This window comes from Tupaia chinensis, unplaced genomic scaffold, assembly GCF_000334495.1.
Source record: "Tupaia chinensis unplaced genomic scaffold, TupChi_1.0 Scaffold000451_2, whole genome shotgun sequence".
Taxonomy (NCBI): Eukaryota; Metazoa; Chordata; class Mammalia; order Scandentia; family Tupaiidae; genus Tupaia; species Tupaia belangeri.
The window spans coordinates 1,484,683-1,511,544 of NW_006159958.1; the positions used below are offsets into that span (position 1 = coordinate 1,484,683).

Sequence of the window (26,862 nt, forward strand, 5' to 3'; positions counted from 1 at the left end):
CATGCCGCAATCCCTTCTCCTCCATTCTCCTCTCGAGATCTTGGACACGCATGCACACGTGCCCAGCCTGAGTTTTAAGCCACCAGGTCTAGGATTCAAACCACAGTTGACTATGTGGGAGTCCAGCGATGTAACCACTCTGCCATCTGCTGGTCCCTAAAAGCATTGTAATGTAAGCAAAGGAGATTTGTCCTACTACTTATACAAGAATCAGTATGTAGAGACCACTGGACTGCAGTTCGAGTCCTGGACCTTGTGGTTGAACTCACATCAGGTGCACATACATGCATGCCCAAAATCCCAGGAGGACAATAGACAAGAAGGGATTGTGCCCAGCCACTCACCCTGGGGGGTGATTTCTCACTTTCCTGCTGTCTCTGTCTCTCCAGTGAGCACATATGCCCAATGGCAAAAACCTTAAAAAAATGAAAAAAATCAATGTATCTTTCTGCTTTTTTCATGTATTTCATCAAGCAGAGAACAGATTAGTTTATACGCTACAGTATATTTATTCTCCATTTTACACCCTGAAAGAGAGAGATTCCAAATACTTGTCTTAAACCTTCCCTTCACTTCCCACCCCAGTTACCTAGAAACGCAACTAGAAACTAGATGTTCTTATCTCGCACCCTTTTCCTACTTCCCACCTTCTCCCAGCCTCCTCTAGCCAGAGGCACAAATTCTAAGTCACTGCCATCACAGGACGTTCACCATGTGCCTATTATTCTCTCTCTTGATGACCCACTGTGACAGGACTGTCATAAAAACATACCACATTGGGGACCAGCAGTCAGCGTAATGGCTATGTTGCTGGACTCCCACGTAGTCAACCGCGGTTCGCATCCCAGACCTGGTGGCTTGAGACTCACACCGGGCGCGTGTGCATGCGTGCCCAAGATCCCGAGAGGAGAATGGAGGAGAAGGGATTGCAGTGTGGCCATCCCCCCTGTGGGGTGATTTCTCATTTTCTGTCTCTCTGTCTCTCTGTCTGTCTGGCGAGCGCACGCGCCCTATAGCGAAAACCTCTCCAAAAAAAAAAAAAATCACATTGGGACCAGCAGATGGCATACCAGTTACTTCACTGGACTCTCACATAGACGACCACAGTTTGAGTCCTGGGCCCAGCGGCTTAAAACTCACGTCATGTGAGTGTGTGCTCAAAATTCCAAGAGGAGAGTGGAGGAGAAGGGACTGCGGCATGGCCTTCCCCCGGGGGGTGATTGCTCACTTTCTGTCTCTGGCAAGTACACACATCCTATAGCAAAAATCTCTCTTTAAAAAAACTCCTTACGAAAAAATCCTTCTTAAAAAAAAAAAAAAAAAGAAATCACATTAAAATATCAGCCAGTCGACAGTAGGTTAACTCTCTTGACAGCATCAGACCTAGGTCCATAGCCAAAATGCACCAAGGGAACAAATGCACTTCTTAGATTAGAAACTGACAAGAAATTCCACCAAGCTTCTAGGCAACTATTCACTACTTGAAAAGGGACCCTGACTGTAAACATTCTTCATTATTAAAAACACCTGCAAACTTTAAGGAATCTTTAATCCAAAATCAGACTTGTTTTTAGTTAAAAGAAGAGGCAATCTGAACAGTTTTTTTTGTATATAAAGAACAGCACTATCCCAGAAATCTATGAAAGGGGAAAAAAAAAAAAGAGAGAGAGAGATTCTACTATTGATTCACATTAAAATACCATCCATACCTTTTCTGAGGATCTTTTTGAAGTAACCCATCAAGCAAATTAATAAAATCTGAAGAAGCTTTAGGAAGTGAGGAATCTGTAAACAAGTTTGATTTATTAAAAAAAAAAAAAAAAACTGGTAAATAGATAAATATGTAACAATCAACTTTTAATATCCTGCATCAATATTTACAAGTAACAGCCTTTTAGGGCCAGTAGGTGGCATGGTGGTTAAGGTGCTGGACTCCCTCATTATCAACCACGGTTTGAGTCCCAGACCTGCCAGCTTGCGCTTGCTCTCTCTCGTTCATGCTCGCTCTCTCTCTCTCTCTCTCTCTCTCTCTTTCTATCTCTCGCTGGTAAGCACATGCATACTATAGCAAACTTAAAGATAATAATTCTTTTTTTTATTTTTATTTAGTTATTTATTTATTTTAATTTGACAGGACAGGGATAGAGTGAGAGACAGACTCCCTCTGTCTCTCATTCACTTTCTCATTTTCCCTCTCAGAAAATGAGAAAGCAAGCTGCCAGGTCTGGGATTCAAACCACAGTCAGTCATGTGGGAGTCCAGTGCCCTTAATCACCATGCCACCTAGTAGCGCCAAAATAAATATTTTTTTAAATTGTTTTAAAAAGTAACACCATTTTATTTTATTTATTTTGTTGCCAAAGGGAGTATGCACTCACCAGAGATAGAGAGGCAGACAGGCATTCCACATAGGGTGTGGTCACACTACGATCCCTTCTCCATTTCTCTTCCTGTCTGGACCCTGGGCACACATGCACATGTGCACAGTAAGTATTTCAAGCCACTGGGGCTGGGATTCAAAGCATGACCGGCCATGTGGGATCCGGCTCCCTTAACCACTATGCTATGGGGCCACCAGAGTAATAGTATTTTAAACGCATGGATTGTTTTTAAAGGAACACTGAATCCATGAACAATTACAGCTTCCATTTAACAGAGAAGGGGGGATGCAATGCACAAAGATATAAAACAACTTTCCTAGGTCACACACACTTAAAAGTGAATCTCCAAAACCAACCTCCAAATATTCTAACAACCCTAATAGAGGATCAGCAGCCTGACAAACTCATACCCTTGTCTTTTTTTTTTTTTTAAAGAGGTTTTTATGCACATGTCTTCACCAGACAGAGACAGACAAAGACAGTGTGAGGGAAAGTGATAAATCACCCGAGAAGGGATGGCCATGCCACAATCTCTTCTCCTCCCAAGATCTGGAGAACACACCACACGTGTCCTGCGCAATTTTCAAGCCACTAGTCCAGGACTTGAGAGCCACAGTGTCCATGTGGGAGTCCAGCAATGTAACTGCTATGCCACCAGCTCATGTCATGTCCTTGTCTTCTGACTCATATAACTATGAGCTATGCCTACTCTGAAATGTGATCAGTTTGCATTATGATTAGAATATCTGTAATCTCTCTTTTTCACTTTTTTTTTGCCAGAAGGCACGTGCACTCACTGGAGAGAGGCAGAAAGAGAGACAGGGAAAATGAGAAAGTACCCCTAAATAGGGATGGGTCACATCTCAATCCCTTCTCCTCTATTTCTTCCTCCTTGCAGGATTTTGGGTGCACATACACATGCCGGTATGTTTCCTAAGTCACTGGGTCTGAGACTCCAACTGCACAGTCGGCCATGTGGGTCCAGCCACCTTAACCACCACACTACAGGCTGGCCCTAGAATCCCTCTCCATTTCTAAAGGGAAATAAAAAAACATTGCAACATTACTATATGGTCCAATTCCATTAATCTCGTAATGTTGTTTTCTTTTTAAATCAGACGGATGTATACTCTGGTCACATCATCAATCTATTGTTAAAAGAAGTGACAATGGGGGCTAGCAGGTAGCATAGTGGCTATGGGGCTGGACTCCCACGTAGCAAATCACAGTTCCAGTCCCGGATCGTGGCTTGAAATTCACACCAAGCACATGTGCATGTGTGCCCCAAATCCCAGGAGGAGAATGGAGGAGAAGCGATTGCAGCATGGTCATCTCCCAGAGAGTGATTTCTCACTTTCCTTTTTTTTTTAATAGAGAGAGGTTTTTGCTATAGGGTGCATGTGCTTTCTGGAGAGACAGAAAGCAAGAAATCACCCCCTAGGGGGGATGGCCATGCCGCAACCCCTTTTCCTCTTGGTGTCTTGGGCATGCACACACACACACCCCGTGTGAGTTTTAAGTCACCGGGTCCAAGACTCGAACCGGAGTCAACTACATGGTAGTCCAACAACATAACCATAACGCCCTCTGCTGGGTCCTCTCTCTTTCCCAAATGTCTCTCTCAGATGAGCGCAGGTGCCCTATGGCAAAAACCTTAAAAAAAAGAAGTGGCCATGAAGACAATTAAGCAAAGACAAGAGATCAAGTAATCATCCCTGTGAAGTAATTATGCATGGACCACCACCAATATCTCGTTTGTTTATAACTGCCAGAGAACACATGCACTCACTAGAGAGAGACAGGGAGAGAGGGAGAAAGCACCCTCGTGGGGTAGTGGCCCTGCTGCAACCCCTTCTCTCTCACTTCTCCATCCTGTCTGGATCTGGGCACACATGCACACACACCCGGCACATTATTCAAGCTGCTGCAGCCAGGATTCAAGCTATGATTCACCACACGGGATCTGGCACCTTAACCACTAAGCTTCAGGGCCAGCCCTATCAGTGATATTTTGACAAGATCTTTACTTAACATCTTTATTTTCAGATTTCTCTTCCCTACTTAAAACCTTTAACTTACAGGAGAAAATAATCAATATTGTGAGTATTTAAAACAAAAAGGCCAGAAATCATCATTACAGGAAATAAAAATAACTGGTTTCTAGAAAAACTAAGACAAAGTTCATGAAAAAAAAAATGCAGCTTTTTTTTTAAGAAGCACATACTATTTTCAAAATATCAGTAGTTTTGGTTTTTCTACCTGCAATGATCCTTAAAATATTGAAAATATTCGGTATTCCCATTTCCACTATTCACTATACTACGTTTGTACCTTCTTTTAGTTTCTCTTTTCTTTCCTTAAGATTCATTTTAATGATAGACTGTTATGTTAACCACATTCATTTGATTAAAATTCCATTGCTTTTAAAATACTACACTGTGACCAGCAGGTGGCAGGTGATTAAGGAGTTATACTCTCACATGGCTGACCACATTTTGAGTCCCAGACCTAGTGGCTTATTTTCTTACTTCCCCTTTCTTTCTCTCTCTCTCTCTGGTCAAATAAAAACGGTAATAATAATTATGAATAAATAAAATATTTTAATAAAATACTACACCATATGTAATGTCCAAAAGCCTTTTTTTTAAACTATCAGTTTAGAATTTTGATTTATCAAGATAAGGACTGAGAAATGTCTATTTTGTTACTATTAAAGACCACACAAGGGAACCAGCAGTTAGCATAATGGCTATGTCGCTGGATTCCCACATAGTCGACGGCAGTTCGCGTCCCGGACCTGGTGGCTTAGAACTCACGTCGAGCGCGTGTGAGTGCGTGCCCAAGATCCCGAGAGGAGAATGGAGGAGAAGGGATTGTGGCGTGACCATCCCCCCTGGGGAGTGATTTCTCGCTTTCTGTCTCTGTGTCTCTCTTTGTCTGTCTGGCGAGCGCACGCGCCCTACGAAAACCTCTCAAAAAAAAAAAAAGACCACACAAGAATAATCACAAAAGATATGAACACAAGTTAAATAAACAGTAAGTACAAAAATAAATACTATATAAAGGTTTGATTTTTTTGGATTTTTTTTTAGGTTTTTGCAGTAGGACACGTGCATTCACTGGTGAGAGAAAGAGAGAGAGAAAGTGAGAAATTACCTCCTCAGGGGATGGCCACACCACAATCCCTTCTCCTCCATTCTCCTATCAGGAATTTGGGCATGCACACACACGTGCCCAAGATGATTTTTCAAGCCACCAGGTCCAGGACTCAAATCACAGTCCACCACATGGGAGTCCAGCATCTTAACGACTACACCACCTTCTGGTACCAGGTCCAAGTTTTTTTTAACCTTTAAATCAGATTTCTTGCTACACAGGAGCCCAAAATAATTTGTTTTTAAATGAGGAAAACTATTAGTAGTAGTTTGTTTTCAACTTCAGTATCTAAGTGATGGTAAAGGGAAGACTAAAATTTCCAAAAATATCCATTTAGGGCTATTTATAATATATAAATTTTGGACCAGCCTAAACAGTGTAGCAGTTACGCACTGTGCAAAAAGAAAACCGGAGTCCACAAAGCTGACTGTGGTTTGAGTACCGAATTCAGATGGAATGGAGAAGTGGAAGAAAGAGGATTACAGCATGGCCATGCTCCATTGTAGGGAGGGTACCCGCTCTCTCTGGCACGCATGTGCATCTCTGGCAATTAAATACACACACGTATATTTATATGCACATACATACATATATACATATATAGGAACTTCTGGTTTGGGAGGTTACGAATCAATAACATTTCGGATAAACTTTTAACCAATATAGGTTAACTCCATTTAGCATAAAAAAATCTTACCTTTTGGAATAGGTGGCAAAGGATCCTCATATAAAATTTTCCCAATTACTTCTGAAACACTTTCGGAAAAGAATGGAGGTTTTCCTAAAAATCATATGAAAACATGCAAAATTAAACCATGTCTTGTACCAATAATTCAAAACTAATCTCAAATACAGATATTTCAGAATTACGTAATTCAGGGGCCAGCATGTGGTGTGGTGGTTAACGGCACTGGACTCCCACATGGCCAACCACGGTTTGAGTCCTGGACCTGGTGTCTTGCTTTCTCTTTCTCTCTGTCCATCTCTGGTCATATTAAAATAAATTTTTAAAAATTACATAATTCAAAAAAAAAAAAGATACAGCAAGGTGTCCTTATTGAATGCCTAGTACATACACACAGTACCAGCGCATTGCCCATATAATCCTTTTTTTTTTTTTTTTGAGAGGTTTTTGCTATAGGACGTGTGCGCTGGCCAGACAGAGAGAGACTGAGCTACAGAAAGTGAGAAATCACCCCCTAGAGGGGATGGCCATGCTGCAATTCCTTCTCCTCCATTCTCTCCTCTCGGGATCTTGGGCACACACGCACACGCGCCCGGCTTGAGTTTTAAGCCACTGCGTCCAGAACGCAAACCGCGGTCGACTACATGGGAGTCCAACGACATAGCCATTACGCTAACTGCTGGTCCCTATAATGCCTTTTTTTTTTTTTTTGGAATTACTTTATTTAACTTTATTTATTATTATTATCATTATTATTATTTTCCAGTTTGATCAGAGACAAACAAGAAGTGAGAAAGCAAGCCACCAGGTCCAAGACTTGAACCATGGTCGGCCATGTGGGAGTCCAGCACCTTTAATCACCATGCCACTTGCTGGCTCTGGTCCCTATAATTCTTATACTCAATAGTTCAAGACTTAAGTATGCACATGGACCACTCAACATATTTGAGTAATTCACAATAACAAGGCACCTTTGTAAAAATTTTGATTAATAATCAGAGTTTTTGACAGTTAGCTACATTTCAACATCCCAGATGTTACCATGAAAAATATCTGTAAGTGAAAAAGTTTCTAGGAATCTGCATATGCCAAAATCCCAGCGATTCCTCCAAAATGAGTACACATAAAAATTCAGTCATTTAGAAATCAGTTTTTGACATCTTACAGGTAAAATGTTTGCAAATGACAAACTTAACTAACTTTTGGTCTGTCTGTGCCTAGCTCTGCTTTAATACTAAACCAGAAAGTAATCACCTGAAAACATTTCATAAAGCAGACAGCCCAAAGACCAGAGGTCGCTGGAGATGGAGAAGTCACCGCCCCTCACAATTTCTGGTGCTATGTAAACAGGAGAGCCTAAAGCAGAAAGAACAGCTGTGTTAGGTATTTACACTGTTCCCGGCAGTAACCTTCCTGGGAGAGACCTGGTAAGATGAGAAGACAGGAAGAGAAGCCACATATAAATAAAACTTTGTGTGTATTTCACATTTTTAAATGTTTTCTAATTTAAGGTTATAACACAGAACAGACATGCATGAATTTTGAAAGTCCACCTGAATAAGAAGAATGGACCATTCAAGTATATTCTTTTATCAAGTTAACAATTTAAGTAGTCACAAACAATGAGCCTTCCCTCATAGTTCAGGTTGGTCATCCCTTATCCAAATGTTAGGAATCAGAAGTATTTTGGTTTTTGGATTTTTTTGTTTGGGAATGTTTATATATACATAATGAGACATTTGGGGGATGAGAACCAAGTCAAAACACAAAATGCATTTCTGTTCACATACACCTTATATACAGAGGCTGAGGTTTCTTTTTATTAGAGGTATATATTAGAGGTATAGAGCTCATGTGCTCGCCAGAAAGACAGAGAGAGACAAAAAGCAAGAAATCACCCCCCCCAGGGGGGCTGGCCACACCACAATCCCTTCTCCTCCATTCTCCTCTCAGGATTGTGGGCACGCACGCACACGCGCCTGGTATGAGTTTAAGCCGCCCAGTTCAGGACTTGAACCACGGTCAACTACATGGGAGTCCAGCGACACAGCCACTATACCAACTGCTGGTCCCTCTTTATATATTTTTAATAATTTTGAGCATAAAGCCCTTTGTGACTGTGCTTGCATGGGACAATCTGGACATGTGCAGAAGAGATACACTGCAGCTAAAGGGCGCTGGGAGAGCCTTTTTCCCTTGCAGATATTGAATAAACTGTGTCGTGCACACTTGCGTTTTGAATGTAACCCAATTCAGGAGGCCAGGTGTGGAATTTTCCACTTCTAGCATTATGTCAGTGCTGGAAAGATTTGCAGTTGAGAGCATTTCAGAGTCTGGATGTTCAGAAAGGCGATGCTCCACCTGTGCTGCAATTAGGACGCAGCGGGTACAACTCCAAAATCTCACTGGCTTAACAACAAAGATTTATTTATTGCTCAAACTCTATTACAAGTCAGCCAACGCGCTCAGACATTCAGAGTCACTCAGAGACTGAGGCCAATAAGGGCTGTTGCAACTCATACATCCTCAATCACCAAAGCAGGGATTTAAAAAAAAAATGTCGCAGGCCAGTCCATAGTGTGGTGGTTGAGTAGCCTGGATCCCACACAGCTGACCATATGGTTCGAGTTTCAGACCCAACAGTTTGAAAAACACGCTGGGCGCATTCGTGTGCTTGTCCAAAATCCCCAAAGGAGGGATAGATGAAGGAGAAGGGATTGCGGCATGACCATTCCCCATGAAGGGTGCTTTCTCTGTCTCTCTTTAATGAGCGCATATACCCTCTGGAAAATTGTTTTAAATGTAGTAAATTGCTCATTGACTCTTAAAACTCACACCTCGAAATGACACTTCTGCTCACACTTCACTGACTGTGGCCGGGGAGGGAAAAGATGTAATCCTACACATACACTGAAGGAGAATAGGACATTATTTAGTAAGTGGCATTCATGTGTATCAATACACTTTTACATCATTTTTTTCTTTAAAAATAATTTAGTTTATATACACAAAATACAGAAAGAAGGAACAAAGGCCTTGCCTATAACCTGAGGTTGCACACTTCCTAGTCTCTGCACCCATAAATACATTAGTACAGCACCAGGTCCTCGTGTCCATAGCATTTTCTCACATTCTAACATCTGCAGAGCATCATACCGGACCACGTGGGAACCTGGGACAGACGACCCATCCACCTGTCCCCCAACTGATGTCGGCTCACTTTCTTCGACTATCAATTTTCTAGAACTCTCTTGCTGGGAACCATATGATAGAATAAGGATGTAACCAAGAGAAAAGTGAGACTGAATGCAGAAACACACTGCATAGCAACCAGTTGGGACAGTCTTGGCAGCATGAAGTTCAGAACACTAGACTGAGATCGACATAGAAAACTTGGTGGGTCATTGGTCTCACGACAGACCCAACAGGAAGGAATCCATGCAATGTCCTCACCAAGAACCATAAGGATTGCCTGTCCCAGACAACAGTAAGGCCCTGCAAGAATTAATCTTTCAGAGCCTGCTGTTCCTCACATAACATATAGAAAACATTCGCCTTACTCCCTGCTTAAGATAGTATAAACTGTCTGTAAAATAAAGTGTCTGGACTCTCAATCCTTGAGGTTCTGAGTCCCCCTCTTCCCACTTTTGTGTCAGTCTCTTTCTTTACCCTCTGCACCAAGCCTTTGTTCGCCCATTTCACCGGACTGGATCTGGCCCTCTCTCATAAATAGGTAAGTCAACATTACGTCTGTCCAACTCTTAGAATTTCCAAAGTAACCTTGTTTTAAAATAAATAAATAAAAGGGAACCAGCAGGTGGCATGGTGGTTAAGGCACTGGACACTCCCACATGGCTGACCAGGGTTCAAGTCCTGAATCTGGTGACTTGCTTTCTCACTTCCTCTCTCTCTCTCACTCTCACCCTCTGTCTCTCTCTGGTCAAATTAAAAAATAAATGAATGAATAAATAAAATAAATAATTATTTTTAACAATTTTTTTAAAAAGGCCTTCTTGGATCCTCCTTGGCCAACTGCACCATCTGAGTCCCAGATGCTGGATCTTGAACATCATAAAGTGCGTGTGCATGCATGCCCCAAATCCCAACAAGACTGGAGGAGAAGAGACTGCAGCATGGCCATCCCTCCTGGGAGGGGTGATTTCTCAGTCTTCCTCCATCTCTCTCTCTCTCTGTCTTTCTCTGGCCAGAACATCCACCCTATAGGAAGACTTGAAAGAAAAACAAGAAGGCCTTCTTAACCAGGAGCCATGCCTAAGCCCCTTCTTGGTCCCCAGCTTTCTAAATTCCAGGCAGCACATGTTTTCAAATACACATTCCTGAAATACACCACCTTCTTTATTTTCTATAATAAAAGCATAAATTATAATTCAGAGCTTAATATGCTACTAATGTAGTCCACAATTGCCATTTTCATGGAATGCTGGTCATGCCACGGGATGCTATTTGGAGATCCTAAAATAGAATCTTACTGCATACAACGCAAAATTCAATTTCCTCTCTTGTAACTTCTGCTGGAAGTTAAGCTTCCTCTGGTCACATTTATGAGGCCTACGATGAACCCTCTACTCCCCGTCCTTCCTCATCTCTCCCACCCCTGAGACAAGGTCCAAGGATGAGGCTCTCTCCTGCAGTGCCCCTTTCTTCAACTGCCGCCCAGTGTAACTGACAGCAGTGAGCACGCAGACCTTCCACGGCCCGTCTCGAGGACCTGTACGTGAAACTGCTTCCCCCAAAAGGTATAAGAAACACCATTCAGGGGCCAGGTGGCGGCACGAAGCAATGCAGTGGAAGCAATGTCACTGAACCCACGTATGGAAGCTCCTGAACTCAGGTCCCTGGGACTGCCCTGAAAATGCCAGGCATTGCATGCAAGCCCGTGTTCTAGGCCAGCTAAGGCTGGGAGCCAGCTGCTGCACAGGGACCCTGTTGCGCACGCTCGCTCGCTCTCGCTCGCTCTCTCTCTCTCTCTCTCTCTCTCTCTCTCTCTCTCTCTCTCTCTCTCTCTCTCTCTCTCTCTCCCCCATATGGAAGAAATAAATGTATAAACTTAAAAACTTAAATTCTGGGACCAGAAGATGATGTAGAGGTTATGTCACTCGACTCCCATGTAGCCGACCACAGTTTGAGTCCTAGACCCAGTGGCTTAAACTCATTTAAAACCAGCACTAGGTGTAATGGCTATGTCACTGGACTCCCAATTAGTTGATCACGGTTCGAGTCCCAGATCCAGTGGCTTAAACTCACGCTAGGAGCATGTGTGTGCATGCCCAAGATCCCGAGAGGAGAATGGAGAAGAAGAGATTGTGGTGTGGCCATCCCCCATGGGGGGGATAATTTCTCGCTTTCTGTCTCTCTCTGTCTTTCTGGAGAGCACATGCCCCCTACAGCAAAAACCTCTCAAAAGAAAAGAAAAAAAAAAGAAAACCTCATACCGGGAGATTTCTTACTTTCTGTCTCTCTGTCTCTCTGTCTCTCCAGCAACCAAACACATGCTTTAGCAAAAATCTCTCAAAAAAAAATTAAATTCTAAAAATAAATATCACTACAGACTCTTCCCTCAAGTACAGCAACTTCAACACCCATCATGGCCTCATCTCACTGTCAAAAACACCTGTCAGGGACCAGCAGATGGCGTAATGGTTACATCACTGGACTCCACACAGTCAACCATGGTTTCAAGTCCCAGATGCGGCAGCTTGAAACTCACTCCAGGCACGTGTGCATGTTTGCCCAAAATCCCAAGAAAAGAATAGAGGAGAAGGGACTGTGGCATGGTCATCCTCCTTGGGGGGTACTCTCTCACTTTGTGACTTCCTCTCTGCCTCTCCAATGACCACACGTACCCTATATTAAAAAAATAAAGTAACTCTAAAAGAAAACACTTGCCAAGGAAGCAACCCTAGAAATCTGCCTCGTCTGCACACTACCAACTACTCAACAATACTGAACAAAAATCTACTAAGTGGGGTCAGCCAGTGGCATGGAGCAGCTGGATCTCATGTGGCTGACAACACAGTTCAAGTCTGAGACCCAGTGTCTGGAGAAGCACACCAAACACATGTAGATGCATGTCTAAAAGACTGAGAGGAAAATAGAGAAGAAGGGACTGCAGTGTGGCCATTATCCTTGGTAGGGGGGACCTTTCTCATTACCCCTACACTGTCTCTCTCTAGCAAGCATACACTCCCTATAATAAAAAAAATAATAATAAAAATAATAATAAAAAACAGTAAAATAATGGAGCAACTAGTATGAGCCAGGCACTGTTCTAAATGCCAAAACATCTCCTCCTTCCTAATGTTCTAGTGGACAGTCAGTAACATATCACACTAAGGACAAGCCATGAGCTCTGTCAGAGGGGCCCCACGTCTGGCACGGTATTCATTCCACATGAAAACTTTAGGCCATGGACAAAGTCAGGCCTATGTCCGGATTTCTCCTGCCCATTACTATTTCCAGTGTATTCTCTGACTGGTGATACAGGAGAGCAACACCGTCTCTTAGACACCTGGCCGTGGGTGGCCTACGGCTAGGCTTTGATGCCGAGATTATGAGGGCCGCCTACCTTTGACTCTACTTTTCACGGTCTTCTTCAGTATGTTTTCCCCAGTATCGCCGCCTCCTTCTTCTGCCGCCACCAAAGCAAAGAACTCTTCCAAATTTTCACCTTCTACTTTGGCCAAGCAGAAATTGCTAAATTTTAATGTGCCAGGACCTTCTAAGAGTATCTACAAAGGTTTTTAAAAGATGTTTTTAGAAACGAATTCAATTCAATAGCAATCCATCAGCACCTCTGATAAATGCACTAGAATTTTTTTTAATGCACTCGAATTTTTGAGCATAGCTTTCTTCTTCTGTCATCATTCAGAAAAATACATGCTTATAATTTTTTTAAAAAGCTAAAGAAAAGTAAGTGCAACATTTTACCAACAGCAAAATAAAAAATTCAAATTGTCCATTCTCAGATTTATGTAATAAATGCATCAGATAACCAAAGGTAAAACTCAAGCTTTGGAGAAAAATAAAGAACAATGTTTATAGAACAATCTGTATTACACAGCAACCCTCAGTGACATGTGAAAGAGGATCTGAAAACCCTAAGGTGTAGTTCATTCAAAAAGAAAAATACAACACAGGGTTAAAACTAGGGTTCTGGGGCTAGTATCCAGAACCTAGCAGTTAAGAGAGTGGATCCCACATGGTCATCCACGGTTTGAATCTCACCCTCACCACCATGAAAAACACTGAGTGCCTGTGCATGCATGCCCAAAATCCCAACAGGGTGGAGCTTTGGAGGACAAGGGATTGTGACATGAACACACCCCATCTGGGGGTGCTTTCCTCCTCTCACTCTGTCTCTCTCTGGTGAGCGCACAAGTCCTCTGGCACTTTAAAACAAACAAACAAAAAAAAATCAGGGGCCAGCAGGTGGTGTAAAGGTTATGTCACTGGACTTCCAGATGGCTAACAGCAGTTCGAGTCCTGGGCCTGGTGGCTTCAAAATCATGCCACACATGTGCATGAGTGCCCAAAATCCCAGGAAGAAAACAGAGGAGAAAGGATTGTGGTGTGGCCATCCCCTTGAGGGGTGACTTCTCACTTTCCCTCTCTCTGCCTATCTGTCTGTCTGTCTGTCTCTCTCTCTCTCTCTCTTTCTCTCTTTGCCCTAAGGCAAAACAATGCCTTCAAAAAAATAAAATAAAATAACAGGAGCTGGCAGATGGTGTGGTGGTTAAGGCACTGGACTCCCACAAGGTCAACCACAGTTCCAGAGGCTTGAAACACACCAGACACGGGGGTGCGTGCCTACCTAAAATCCTGAGAGGAGAATGGAGAGGGGCTGGCAGTGTCCAGTCCTCCTGGGGGGGGGGGGTGATTTCTCACTTTATCTCTGTCTGTCTCTGTATCTCCAATGAGTGCTCATGCCCTATAGCAAGAATCTCTCTAAAAAATTTAAACAAACATGGGGCTGACAGGTGGTGTGGTGGTTAAGGGCGCTGAACTCCCACATGGTGGACCACAGTTCAAGTCCTGGACCTGGAGGTTTCCTTTCTCACTCCCCCTCACTCCCTCTCACTCTATCCCTCTCTGAACAAATTAAAATAAATAAACAAATGAATAAATTTCAATAAAATAAATAAATAAACAAACGAATAAGTTTCAATAAAATAATTCTTTTTAAAAAATCAAACAGACAAAAACTATTAAAAAAAGGTTTACTACTTATTTACCGTCTGACCCTGAAAAATTTACTCAACCTTTCTAATCTTTCCTCTCTTTATCAATAAAATGAGGAAAATACCTAACTTTTTAGACTGTTACAAGGATTAATAGTGACTGGCATCTGATGAATGCTCAAACTTGCTAAGACAATTTACAGTAAGTTATCTGCTGATTGTTGCAATCATGCCAGGAACCAGTGTTCTAATTACGTTTGGTCTCTCCTCTACAGTCACTAAACATTTTTGTAGGCAGTTGCAACAGATCAGGTGCTTTTCCTTTTAAAACAACTGGGTTGGGGGGGACATAATGGTTACGTTGCTGGACTCTTAACGTAATCAACTGCAGTTCGAGTCCAAGACCCAAGTGTGTGTGTGTACATACTTAAAATCCTGAGAAGAGAATGGTAGAGAAAGAATTGAGGGATGTCCACCCCCTCTAGAGGGTGATTCTCACTTTCTGTCTCTGTCTCTCTCTGTCTGTCCAGCATGCACACACACCCTGTAACAAAAATCTCTCTTTAAAAAAAAAAAAGGCAATTTGGGGGACCAACAGATGGCATGATGGTTACATCACTGGACTCCCACATAGTTGGCCATGGTTGAAGTCCTGGACCTGAAAACTTCAAACTCATGCCAAGTGAGTGTTCATGCATGTTCAAGATCATAAGAGGAGAAGGGAGGAGAAGGGACTGCAGTGTGGCCATCCCCTCAGGGAGTGATTTCTCGCTTTCTGCTCCTCTGTCTCTCTAGTAAACACGTGCAATCTATAGCAAAAATCTCTCTTGAAAGAAAAAAAGAAAAACAAGAATAAACTTGGCATTGTGTTTTCCAGAATACATTCATTGAAACTGGGGCCGAGATGTTCATCTCATTTCTATGTCAAAATTAAAGGTCTGCTGTGGCAATGAAGAAAGAGATTAAATTTGTGATTTTCCCCTAAAGAAAAACGATAGATAAAAATCAAACCTGTGGTGCAGGACCGGATTCAATGCCTGTATGACTTGTCTGATTCGCATACTGCAAGAACGGTTTGGTGCGGACCCATTGGAGGACTGTTTGAATTTCGCAAACTCTCTCCTGTGGATTTTTACACCACTCACACTTCTAATGCTTCCTTGCTTTACCATCTTCCTCCTCTACCTTATCCTGATTTTCTTACACATTTATAAGAGAAAGGATGTATTAAAAAAAGCCTACTCTCATAATCAACGGGATGGTGCCAGGGAAGCAGTGGCCATGCCGTGGGATGGACACGCAGCTGTCTGGCACGGTAAGCAGGGAACTCTGAGCCACCTGTGCTGCTGTCCCTGTATGTAGGAACTGAAAGGTACCGTCATTCCATTGTATTGGTTGAGAACATACTGGAAAACATAATAGAAGTGGTATTTGCTACTCCGTTATCGGTTTGCATACATGGTGCATAGGTAAACACCTTTTTATTCAAACTGTTTTATTGCCATGGGTGCATGCATTCACCAGAAGGAAAGAGAGAGAAGGAGGGAGAGGGGGGCTGAGATAAGGAAAGGACTCTCTCATGGTCACACCACAGTCCCTTTCTCCACTCCTCCCTCCCATCAGGATTTGGGGCACACAAACGCATGTGCCTGACTTGTTTTCCACGCAGCTGTGGCTGGCATTTGAATTGCAGGTGGGTACGTGGGATGCAGCCCCTACACACGGCACTTAATCACTATGCCGTGGACGGGCCCATATACACTTCTTTCTTAAAATTATTTTTTTCAAACATACTAGTTTTCATTAAACAAAGAATAACATACCACTGTAGAACTAAATTACCATAAGCAACAATACAAGTACTTATATTTAAGACATAAAAAAGAATGAGACTAATTAAAACTATATAAAAACCGTTTTGAAATGCTTTAATTATTTAGCAATTATTTCCACTCTGTTCAAAATAAATTTGACTTTACCAACATATAGAGATTTTTTTTAATAAAATTTCAAATAATAATTAAGTATAATTTATATAACAAAATAAAGAAAGGCAACTTGGGGTCAGTAGTGGCATGGTGGTTGAGGCGCTGGATCCTGCATGGCCAGTTACACAGTTCGAGCCCCAGACCCTGGGGCCTGAAGACTATGCAGGGTGCTTTCTCATTTTCCCATCCTCTGTCCCTGTCACACGCCCTCTGGCAAATAAAAAAAAAAAAAAAAAAGAAAACCTGAATTTTTAGACCATAATGACTGATAATAAATCTCATTATTAACTCCCTTACAGATAATAGCAAACTATAGCCTCTGGATTAAATCCCAGCCACTGCCTGTTCTTGAATGGCTGTGAACTAAGAGCAGTTTTTGTATTTATAAACAGTTGAACAAAATTAAAATAACAATATTTCTTGGCATGTGAAAATTATACGAAGTTCAAAAAAAATTTGCCTTAAGGCACATGCACTTGCCGGAGAGAAAGACAGAAACAATGAAAGGGAAAGTGAGAAATCACCCCCCCGGGTGGGAGAGGGATGGCCATGCCACAATCCCTTCTCCTCCTTTCTCCTCCATTCTCCTCCTGAGATCTTGGGCACTCACGCGCACGGGCCCAGCATGATTTTGAAGCCACCAGGTCCAGGACTTCAACTGTGGTCAGCTGTATGGGAGTAGGGTGACATAACCACTACGCCATCTGCTTGCCCCATGAAATTCACAGTTCAGTGTTCATAATTAGTTTCTGAAACACAAGCATGCATTTACATATTGTCTACAGCTACTTTCAACTCTACAATGAGAGTTGAGGGGCTGCACCTTGAAGTAAATATACTAACATTTCAAACAAGAACTTGTACTCATAGAAAGCTTTGATGGAGTTTTCTCTTTTATGTCTAATCATCTTCTCATAAAGATGGCCTAGAAAAATAAAATTTTAAAATGAAATATTCAGGGCCAGGAGGTTAAGGCACTGGATTCCACAAAGCCAGCTTCACAGTTCAATTCCAAGACCTGAAGGCTTGAGAATCATATAGGATACATGTGTGTGCATGCCCAAAATCCCAAGAGGAGAATGGCAGAGAAGGGACTCTGGTGTGGCTATCTCGTCTGAGAGATGATTTCTCACTTTCCCTCTCTCTCTCTCTATCCGTCTGGCAAACGCATTCATCCTAGAGCAAAAACGGAAAAAAAAAAAAAACTAAAAACGAAATGTTCAATTTTCCCTTTATTAATAATTGGCATATATTGAAGGAAAAGAAGTTAAAAAACCCACTAATAACTTGTACAAATATATATTGTACAAGTATACTCATATAAAGACAGTAGTAGATGCCACTTATTGCAAGAACAAGGACTGGCTCAGTGGTTACATAAATGCCCTGTGTGTCTGGAGGTCATAGTTGCAGGTTCGGATCCCCTGGCTGGCCTAAAAGCACAGCAGGTACTTGGTGTGGGGGCGGGGGGGAGCCCAAGACCCTGAAAAGTTGGAGGGCTGGCGAAGGGGGACTGCAACATGATGAGACTCTATTGACGGTGTTGTTTTCTCCCCACCCCTTTTCCATGTGCATGCCGCATGTGTTGTTATAAAAAAAAGAAGGTGCCCTAGAAGCTTAACCTAAATATGACAGGCAATTCTCACAAACACTCTGAAAACATGTATTTCCATATCACAGACAAGAAACGAAGGCACAAAGAAGCAGGGTAACTTGTCCAGGATCCAGGCTTCTAAGTATCAGCAACTGCCACTCAGAAACTAAGCAGGCTTCATGACTACTACGCTGAAGCACATTTAGTTGTAAATAACTATTTATACCCAAAAAAGCCAAGAATGCCATTATCCAACTAAAATAATGGCTCATAAATGTGTACTCTGATTTAAGAGCTAAGGCAGTCTGCTTTTATGGGCTACTAGGCTCATCATTCACAATATGCCTTGGCAGCAATAAGGAGTTACTCAGAGATCTGAAGGGAAGAGAGACTTCGCATTCTAAAAGCGACTTAAATGGGCAGCTGAAACACAGTGCAAACCGAATACCCCCTATCTAAAAGTGCTTGGGACCAGAGTGTTTCAGAATTCAAGCTTTCTCCGATGTTCAGATATTTGCACACTTAATAAGTGCAATATCATGGGAATGGGACCCAAGTCTAAACACAAAACTCATTTATGTTTTATATTCACCTTCTACATGTAGCCTAAAGGTAGTATTATGCAGTATTTTGGATTACGGCAGATTTAGGATTTATTTATTCCATGAATGAGAGAGAAACAAAGATGGAGACAGAGCTGCAGCACCCCCAGCAGGATCTGGACTTTGCGATCTACCCCTTCCTGCCCAGATCATGGGCACACACACGCCCAGTGCACTTGGGCGGGGGGGAGGGGGGTCTCTAGATGTGCACTGCGACCTTCCCTTGTGGGTCCACCTGCAGTTCATCACATTTAACCACGGAGCCACCATACAGCCCCTGTACTGCAGCATTTTGACTGTGACCTGTTACATAAGGTCAGGTGTAGAATTTTCCACCTGTGGTGTCATGTCAGAACTCAAAAAGTTTCACATTTTAGGGAACCAGCAGTTAGCGTAATGGCTATGTCACTGGACTCCCACGTGGTCGACCACGGTTCACGTCCCGGACCCGGTGGCTTAAAACTCACGCCGGGCGCGTGTACATGCGTGCCCAAGATCCCGAGAAGAGAATGGAGGAGAAGGGATTGTGGCGTGACCATCCCCGGGGGGGGGGGGGTTCTCACTTTCTGTCTCTATGTCTCTCTCTGTCTGCTGTCTGGTGAGCGTATGCACCCTATAGCAAAAACCTCTCTAAAAAAAAAAATGTTTCACATTTTAGAGCAACACAGATTTCGAATTTTTGGATTAGGGATTCACAACGTGTACTGTGTATTTCCTTTTAAGTGAAAAAAAAAAAAAAAAGCAACAGAATTTCAAGATGTTCCCTGCCAAAACTTTATCTAAAATACCTTTAAGGAAGCAGTCTAAATTGTACCACAGGCAGTTAGGAAATCAAAACTTTCATGAATTACCTTCCCAGGTGAAATGTCACAAAAGAGAATGCCAAGCTTATGAAGATGATGTAATCCAGTAATCAGGTCAATTCCAAATTCTCTCACGACATCTTCTGGGAGGTTTTCATCTTGAATAATAACTGTTTCTAAGGAACCACCTGCAAGAAGTTGATTAAAATCCCCCGTCTGAGTCTATCAACATCACACAGTGATTCCAAAAGGTTCCATGCAAGCAGACATGGTGCATTAAAAAATAATCAAGGCTGACCCAGCAGCCTGACGGATAAGGGAGCTGGATCCCACATGGCCAGCCATGCAGTTCAAATTCTGGCGCCAGAAGCTTGAAAAACACAGACGCATGTATGCATACCTGCCCAAAATCTCTTTTTTTTCCGAAGAGATTTTTGCTATAGGGCACGTGTGTTCGCTGGAGAGACAGAAAGACAGAAAGCAAGAAATCACCTCTTGAGGCGAGGGCCATGCCGCAAACCCTTCTTCTCCATTCCCCTCTCAGGATTTTGGGCACACTCACACACGCACCTGGCATGAGTTTTAAGCAAGGTGTGGGACTCGACACGGGCAACTATGTGGGAATTCAGCGACATAACCATTCTGCCATCTGCTGGTCCCAATGCCCAAAATCCTGACAGGAGGAACTGCAGCATGGCCACACACTGTGGTTTCTCCCTCTCCCCCATTCTCTCTTTGTGCCTCTGGCACGCAGGTGTCCCTTATAAAAATAAAAGAGCATCACTCAAGAGAGTAATCTGACAGTCTGGCAGGGGAAACAAACACGCAAATGAGCACAGCAATCTGAGCACCAGAAAGTCTGTGCTCACACTCTAAGCCAGCTCCAGGAAAGCGCCTTCTCTGTCTGGATGAGTGATAACCAGTAAACAATACCATGAGAGGGCGATCACCCCAGACCCCTCAAGAGAGGAGCAGCTTCAAAAATTAATGCAAAATACTAACCCAAAATTGTTCACTAATCTCAAGTTATGCAAACTGTAGTCTGTTTACATGTAAGCCAAGTCAGATGACATCCTGCAAAGTACTGCATGGCAAAAAAGACATTATCTTTCCTTAACGGTTGGACAGTCACCCTTAGTGTACACCATCGATGAGAAAGACAGCCTAAGGCAGGTACACTGGGAATTGCATTTCTGCATTCTCTGAAGGTCCTGGTCACATCTCTACCACCTAAGTGCCAGCAACAAACTTTTTGCAAGGGTCAAGATTATAAGAGTCACGTTCAGAAATAGAAAATCTCAACTGGCCTCTGGAGGTTCAGTCAATCAGAATTACTACGATGACGGGAACCAGCAGTTAGCGTACTTAAAACTCACGCCGGGCGCGTGTGCGTGCGTGCCCAAGATCCCGAGAGGAAAATGGAGGAGAAGGGATTGCGGCGTGACCATCCCCCCTGGGGGGTGATTTCTCGCTTTCTGTCTCTCTGTCTCTCTCTGTCTGTCTGGCGAGCGCACGCGCCCTATAGCGCAAACCTCTTCAAAAAAAAAAAAAGAATTACTACGATGACAATAAGAGGTATTTTGGGTTTGGCTTATTTTGTGTTGGTGGAACTGTTCCAAACCAAGCAAAATGTAGAGTTAGGATATTATACCTGGTTAGGGTTCAGAAACAACAGCTGAGGCAACACTTAATACTAGACGCGTCTCCTGATCAACTTGTCGCTGTGTCTATCTGTAAATACAGTCATCCCTCAGTGTCCGCAGGGGACTGGCCCCAGGACACCCTACAGGCACCAAAATGCACAAATGCTCAAGTCCCTCACATGACATGGCTTAGAGCCGAACGAGTGCTGGCTGCCATCCAGCCACAGTCCTCTCCTACTGACTCGGCAGAATAAAACGGAGACTACGTCAAACCACCTCTTTAACGAGTAAGTTTTATCATTCTAAGTGCCAACAGGTAAAACCTACAAAACTAGTAATAATTACAATATATCTTAGTATCTAATGATCCTTTATTATTACTCAAAATATTTTAAAAGTACACGAACAGCAATAACTTACTGTATTTTTCCATGTTAAACTCTTCTCTCCATGTTGAGACTAAAAGGACAGATGTCTATATATTTATATAGATATATAGCTATATAGTGACCTTTCTCCCTAAATATAGCACCCCAAGCTGTAAGAAGCAACAGTATAGAACATAGTATCGCTAAGTATTGGCTCATTTTTGTACAAAGGTACTTGAAAATAGCCCCATAGCCTATTGGTTAAGGGAGACAGATCCCGCATAGTTAACCACATTTTAAATCCCAGCCCCACCAGTGTGAAAAACATGCCAGGCATGCGTGTTTGCGTGTCCCAAATCCTAACAGAATGGGAAAAAAGAAGGGATTGAGGCATGACCACACCCCACTGGAGGGTGGTATCTCTCTCTCTCAAACACACATGCCCTCTTGTAATTTAAAAAAAAAAAAAGTTCATGGGAAAATGGAAGTATACGTTTTGTGGCAAAAAACACTTGAGATCTATATGTATTTTTTCATCATATGCATTTTCCATGAACTTTTTGATGACACCCCCCCATACTTTTCCACATTGCTTAAGTTTTTATAAAGTGCAAGTATCCTTTCCTTTTCATAAAAACAAAAAGATGTGTGCAGGATGATGGTTAAGGTGGCTAGATGCCACAGGGCCAACTACGTGATTAGAGTCCGAGATCTAGCAGCTTGAGAAACATGAGCACTCATGGCCAAAATCCCAAAAGGAAAATGGATAAGGGATTATGGTGTGGCCAACCCCTTAGGGGGTGCTCGCTCGCTCACTCTCTCTTTCTCTCTCTCTCTCTCTCATACAAGTGCACACACCCTGTGGAAAATTAAAATGAAATAATGTTTTAAATAATACTACTTTAGAAACAGCTAATTAACTAGTTCATATAAAATGTTTTTATTTACTAATAAAACTGATCATTTCAGCATCATGTAAATATATTTCTAAATTTCTATGTGGGTAATTTAGTGACATACCAAAGTAAAGTCAACTCTAAACTGAATTTCCTTTTACTAAATATCTTACCTCTTCACTCTTCCCTAAGACTCATTGAGTAATATCTTTTCAGGTCAACGCTACTTATATTTGCAATAGAAAATAACAGGAAAGTAACAAAACACACACCACATGTTTAACAGTGCATAAGGTGGCTACATCCATAGCACCTGCACACACACCCACCTGTGCAGAGTTCCACTACTAGCCAGAGATGATTGCTGGTTTCATACCACTCGTGAAAGGTCACAATATTCTTGTGTTTGATTTCATGGGTGAGGCGGACCTGTAAAATCACACAGCATTCATGCAAAAAAAAAAAAAAAGTTTGTACCTAAGAAATACTTAAATATATAATAGGAAATAGTAAGAAAATGGTGAAATTGATTTGGTGAGATTTTATATAGCCATTACACTTGATGGTAGAGGCTATCTGCATAGTCTGGTAGTTAAGAGAACAGGTTCCCGCATGGCCGACCACAATTCAAATCCCAGTTTCAGTGGCTTGAAAAACATGCTGGGCAGGGAACCAGCAGTTAGCGTAATGGCTATGTCGCTGGACTCCCACGTAGTCAACCATGGTTCGCGTCCTGGACCCGGTGGCTTAAAACTCACGCCGGGCGCGTGTGCATGCGTGCCCAAGATCCCGAGAGGAGAATGGAGGAGAAGGGATTGCAGCGTGACCATCCCCTCTGGGGGGTGATTTCTCGCTTTCTGTCTCTCTGTCTCTGTCTGTCTGGTGAGCGCACGCGCCCTATAGTGAAAATCTCTCAAAAAAAAAAAAAAAAAACATGCTGGGCATATATGAATGTCTAAAATCCCAACAGAAGAGAAATGGAGGAAAAGGAATTGCAGCATGACTGTGACCCACTGGAGGACTGCTTTCTCCCTCTCCTCTGTGTCTCTCTTGCCCAGCCATAGGAGCGCATGCTGGACACTGCTACTTGGCAGGCTGACGCCACATGGGAGGCCAGGGTTCATTCCTGGCCCACCTTAAAAAGCCAAGTATGGTGGTATACACCTGTAGTGCCAGCTACTTAACAGAGTGAGGCAGGAGGGTCTTGACACAGCGAGACACTATCTAAAACACCACAAACACACACCGAAAATAAAACAGAAAATAAGTGTTGGTAGGGATGTAGAGAAACTTGCACACTGTTTGAGTGCTAAAATGTACAGCTGCTATGGAAAACAGTATGGTGGCTCCTTAAAATATCAAAAAATAATAATAATTACCTCAAAATATAGCAATACCACTGCTGGGTTAGTTTATACCCCCCAAAAAAAGATATTTGTACATGTATTTTTATAGCAGCATTAGTCACAAATTAAAGTATGAAAACAACCCAAGTGACCACTGACCCATAAATGGAAAACAAATATGTACATACATATATACACACATTCACACAAATACACACACACACACACCCATAACAGAATATGATTCCGCTTTAAAAAGAAGTTAATTCTAACATATGCTACAACATGGGTGAACCTTAAAGACATACTAAGTGAAATAAGCAAGTCACTGGGGCCAGCAAGTGGCATGGTGGTTAAAGGCGCTGGACTCCCACATGGCCGATCACGGTTCAAGTCTTGGACCTGGTGGCTTGCTTTCTCACTTCCTATCTCTCTCTCAGTCTCTCTCTTATCAAACTGGAAAGTAATAATTATAATAATAAATAAAGTAAAAAAAAAAAAAAAGAAAGAAAGAAATAAGCAAGTCACAAAAAGACAAATAGTGAACCAGTTCATTCCATGGTGTTTAAGGGAGCTGGATCCCACATGGCCAACCAAGGTTCAAATGCTTGATCTGGAGGTTTTTCTTTTAGAGATTTTTGCCTTAGGGTGCATACACTTGTCAAAGAGAGAGAGAGTGACAGAAACAGAGGGAGAGAAGGTGAGAAATTCCCCCCCGGGGGGAGGGGGGGATAGCCACACTACAATCCCTTCTCCATTCTCTTCTTGGGATCTTGGTCACACACGCACTGGTGCCCCAGGTTGAGTTTGAAGCCACCAGTCTGAGACTCAAACCACGATCAGCCATGTGGGAATCCAGTGACTTAACCACTACGCCATCTGCAAGCCCTATCCCAAGGTTTGAAAAACCTGCTGGATGCTTGTGTGTGTGCTGAGTTCTGACAGGAAGGAAAAATGGAGGAGAAGGGATTGTGGAGTGACCACACTCCACTGGTGGTTGCTTTCTTCTTCTCTTCCTCCCCACTCTCTGGTGAACAAAAAGAATAAAGTATTCTTAAGAAAAAAAAAAACAGCAAGAGAAATACTGTATGATATCACTCATATGAGGCCTTGAGCAGGCAAAATCATGGAGACAGGATGATGACAGCTGACAAAGCTAGGAGAAGAAATGGAAGCTATACTTCGATTGGAACAGAGTTTCAGCTCCACAAGACGAAGAGGCTTCTGGAGATGGACAGTGGCAGTGGATGGGCGGCTGCACAGCAAAATGAATACACGCGGGGTTATTGAACTGTACAGCTAAAAAGCATTACCATGGTAAATTTCATATTATGTCTATTTTACTACAATTTTTTTAAATGAGAAAGAGAAAGAAAAAAAAAAAAAAAAAACTAGGTATGCTTCCAGAAATATAGTCGTTCGGTGAAACAGCTACTACAAACCCAAGTCGCTCTCCTCCAGTATCCGTCCTTGGAAAGCTTCATGCTTGGATGCTACATTTCTTTTATTGCCAGTGGGCACTTGGGCTCACTGGATAGACAGAAAACAAGAAAGCACCCCCAAAAAGGGCATGATCACTTCAGAATCCTTTTTCTTCTGTTCTCGATCCTGTCAGAATTTGGAGCATGCAAGCACACATACCCAGCGTGTTTTTCAAGCCTCTGGGGCTAGGATTCAAACTGCAGTTGGCCATGTGGAAGCTGAATTTCTATGCACAACATTTAATTATTGTACTACGGTGCCAGACTCATACACTAGATTGTAAAAGCAAATTATCTAACAGAGGATCTAGTGTCCCTGACTTGTACCAAAACAAAAAACAGAAGTTGATTACTGGGATATATTTATTAGTCATTTTTCAGGATGAGTGGCACGGAACAGATAAAAGGTCATCCGTTCCAGATCAAAAACGTGTCATTTGGGAACCAGCAGTTAGCGTAATGGCTATGTCGCTGGACTCCCATGTAGTTGACCGCGGTTCGCATCCCGAACGCGGTGGCTTAAATCTCACGCGGGGCGCGTGTGCATTCGTGCCCAAGATCCCGAGAGGAGAATGGAGGAGAAGGGATTGCGGTGTGGCCATCCCCCCTGGGGGGTGATTTCTTGCTTTCTGTCTCTATGTCTCTCTCTGTCTGGCGAGCGCAGGTGCCCTATAGTGAAAATCTCTCCCAAAAAAAAAAAAAAAACATGTCATTTGACACAGCAAATTCGATGGCTACTCTAACAGAGGATCTAGTGTCCCTGACTTGTACCAAAACAAAAAACAGAAGTTGATTACTGGGATATATTTATTAGTTATTTTTCAGGACCAGTGGCACGGAACAGATAAAAGGTCATCCATCCCAGATCAAAAACATGTCATTTGACACAGCAAATTTGATGGCTACTGTTCACATGCTACCTATTCTACCTGATCAGAGCATGTCTTTCCCCGGACAGATGGAAACACACTTCACTTACCCAATTGGTAATTTCCGGCCTTTTGCACTTATCAGTACAAAGAATAGCTACAAAATTGATTGTTCCCTTTCGCCTTCCTTTATAGACAACAGTCCTGCTTCCTCTGCCAATCTCCTCGTACAGAATGAAGTTCTCCATCTCTGGGCCGATTTCTCATATACGATAAAATACCATCTCTAGCTCCTAAAAAGTAAACAAAAATAATACTTTGAAATACAAGCTAGTTGCATGCCTGTATTTAACATGTAAATAAATCTAATTGCGCACATAAAATTCATCTACAAGTGTTGGACACTAGAGTCATTCTTTTTGAGGAATAAACAAAGCCAAAGGAAAAAATAAACAATTCGGAAAACAATATTTAACTTTCTATCAAAAAGATCTTAACAAAAATAGTAGCTATTTCAAACACAGATAACAAAACCAGAGAACCAATGAGATTTCAGTCAATATATGTTTTCTTTTTTTATTTTCTCTGTTACAAGGAAAATAGACTGTATATAATAGAATAATGTATGTCCCACCTTAGCGTCAATAACTATGAGAAGCTGGAACCCATATGGCCCACCTGGTTCAGATACCTAGCCTGGTAAACCTGAAACACACTGGGCATGGGCTCACAAGTGCCCAAGATCATGACAAGCTGGAAGGCTAAGGAAGAAGGGTCATGGTGTGGCCAGACCCCATCCAGGCCAGTTCTCTCCCCCTCGCTCTCCTCGCCCTCTGACTCCCTAATGCCCAT

The 26,862-nt window shown here is 42.5% G+C and overlaps 1 protein-coding gene across 2 annotated transcripts in view; it reads right to left on the reverse strand.

Annotated features, from left to right (window-relative positions):
- The window catches only part of ULK4 (unc-51 like kinase 4), a 685,490-nt gene extending 659,191 nt beyond the window's left edge, over positions 1 to 26,299 (reverse strand). For both annotated transcript variants that reach the window (XM_027774534.1, XM_006155390.3), the window contains exons 1-7: positions 26,121 to 26,299; positions 22,644 to 22,743; positions 19,456 to 19,595; positions 12,809 to 12,971; positions 7,477 to 7,578; positions 6,235 to 6,318; positions 1,710 to 1,785 (exon numbers count right to left, since the gene is read on the reverse strand). In XM_027774534.1, coding sequence (XP_027630335.1) covers positions 1,710 to 1,785; positions 6,235 to 6,318; positions 7,477 to 7,578; positions 12,809 to 12,971; positions 19,456 to 19,595; positions 22,644 to 22,743; positions 26,121 to 26,258 — 803 coding nt within the window. In that variant the 5' untranslated portion in view covers positions 26,259 to 26,299. The remainder of the gene's footprint in view (positions 1 to 1,709; positions 1,786 to 6,234; positions 6,319 to 7,476; positions 7,579 to 12,808; positions 12,972 to 19,455; positions 19,596 to 22,643; positions 22,744 to 26,120) is intronic.
- Positions 26,300 to 26,862: the final 563 nt, after the last annotated feature.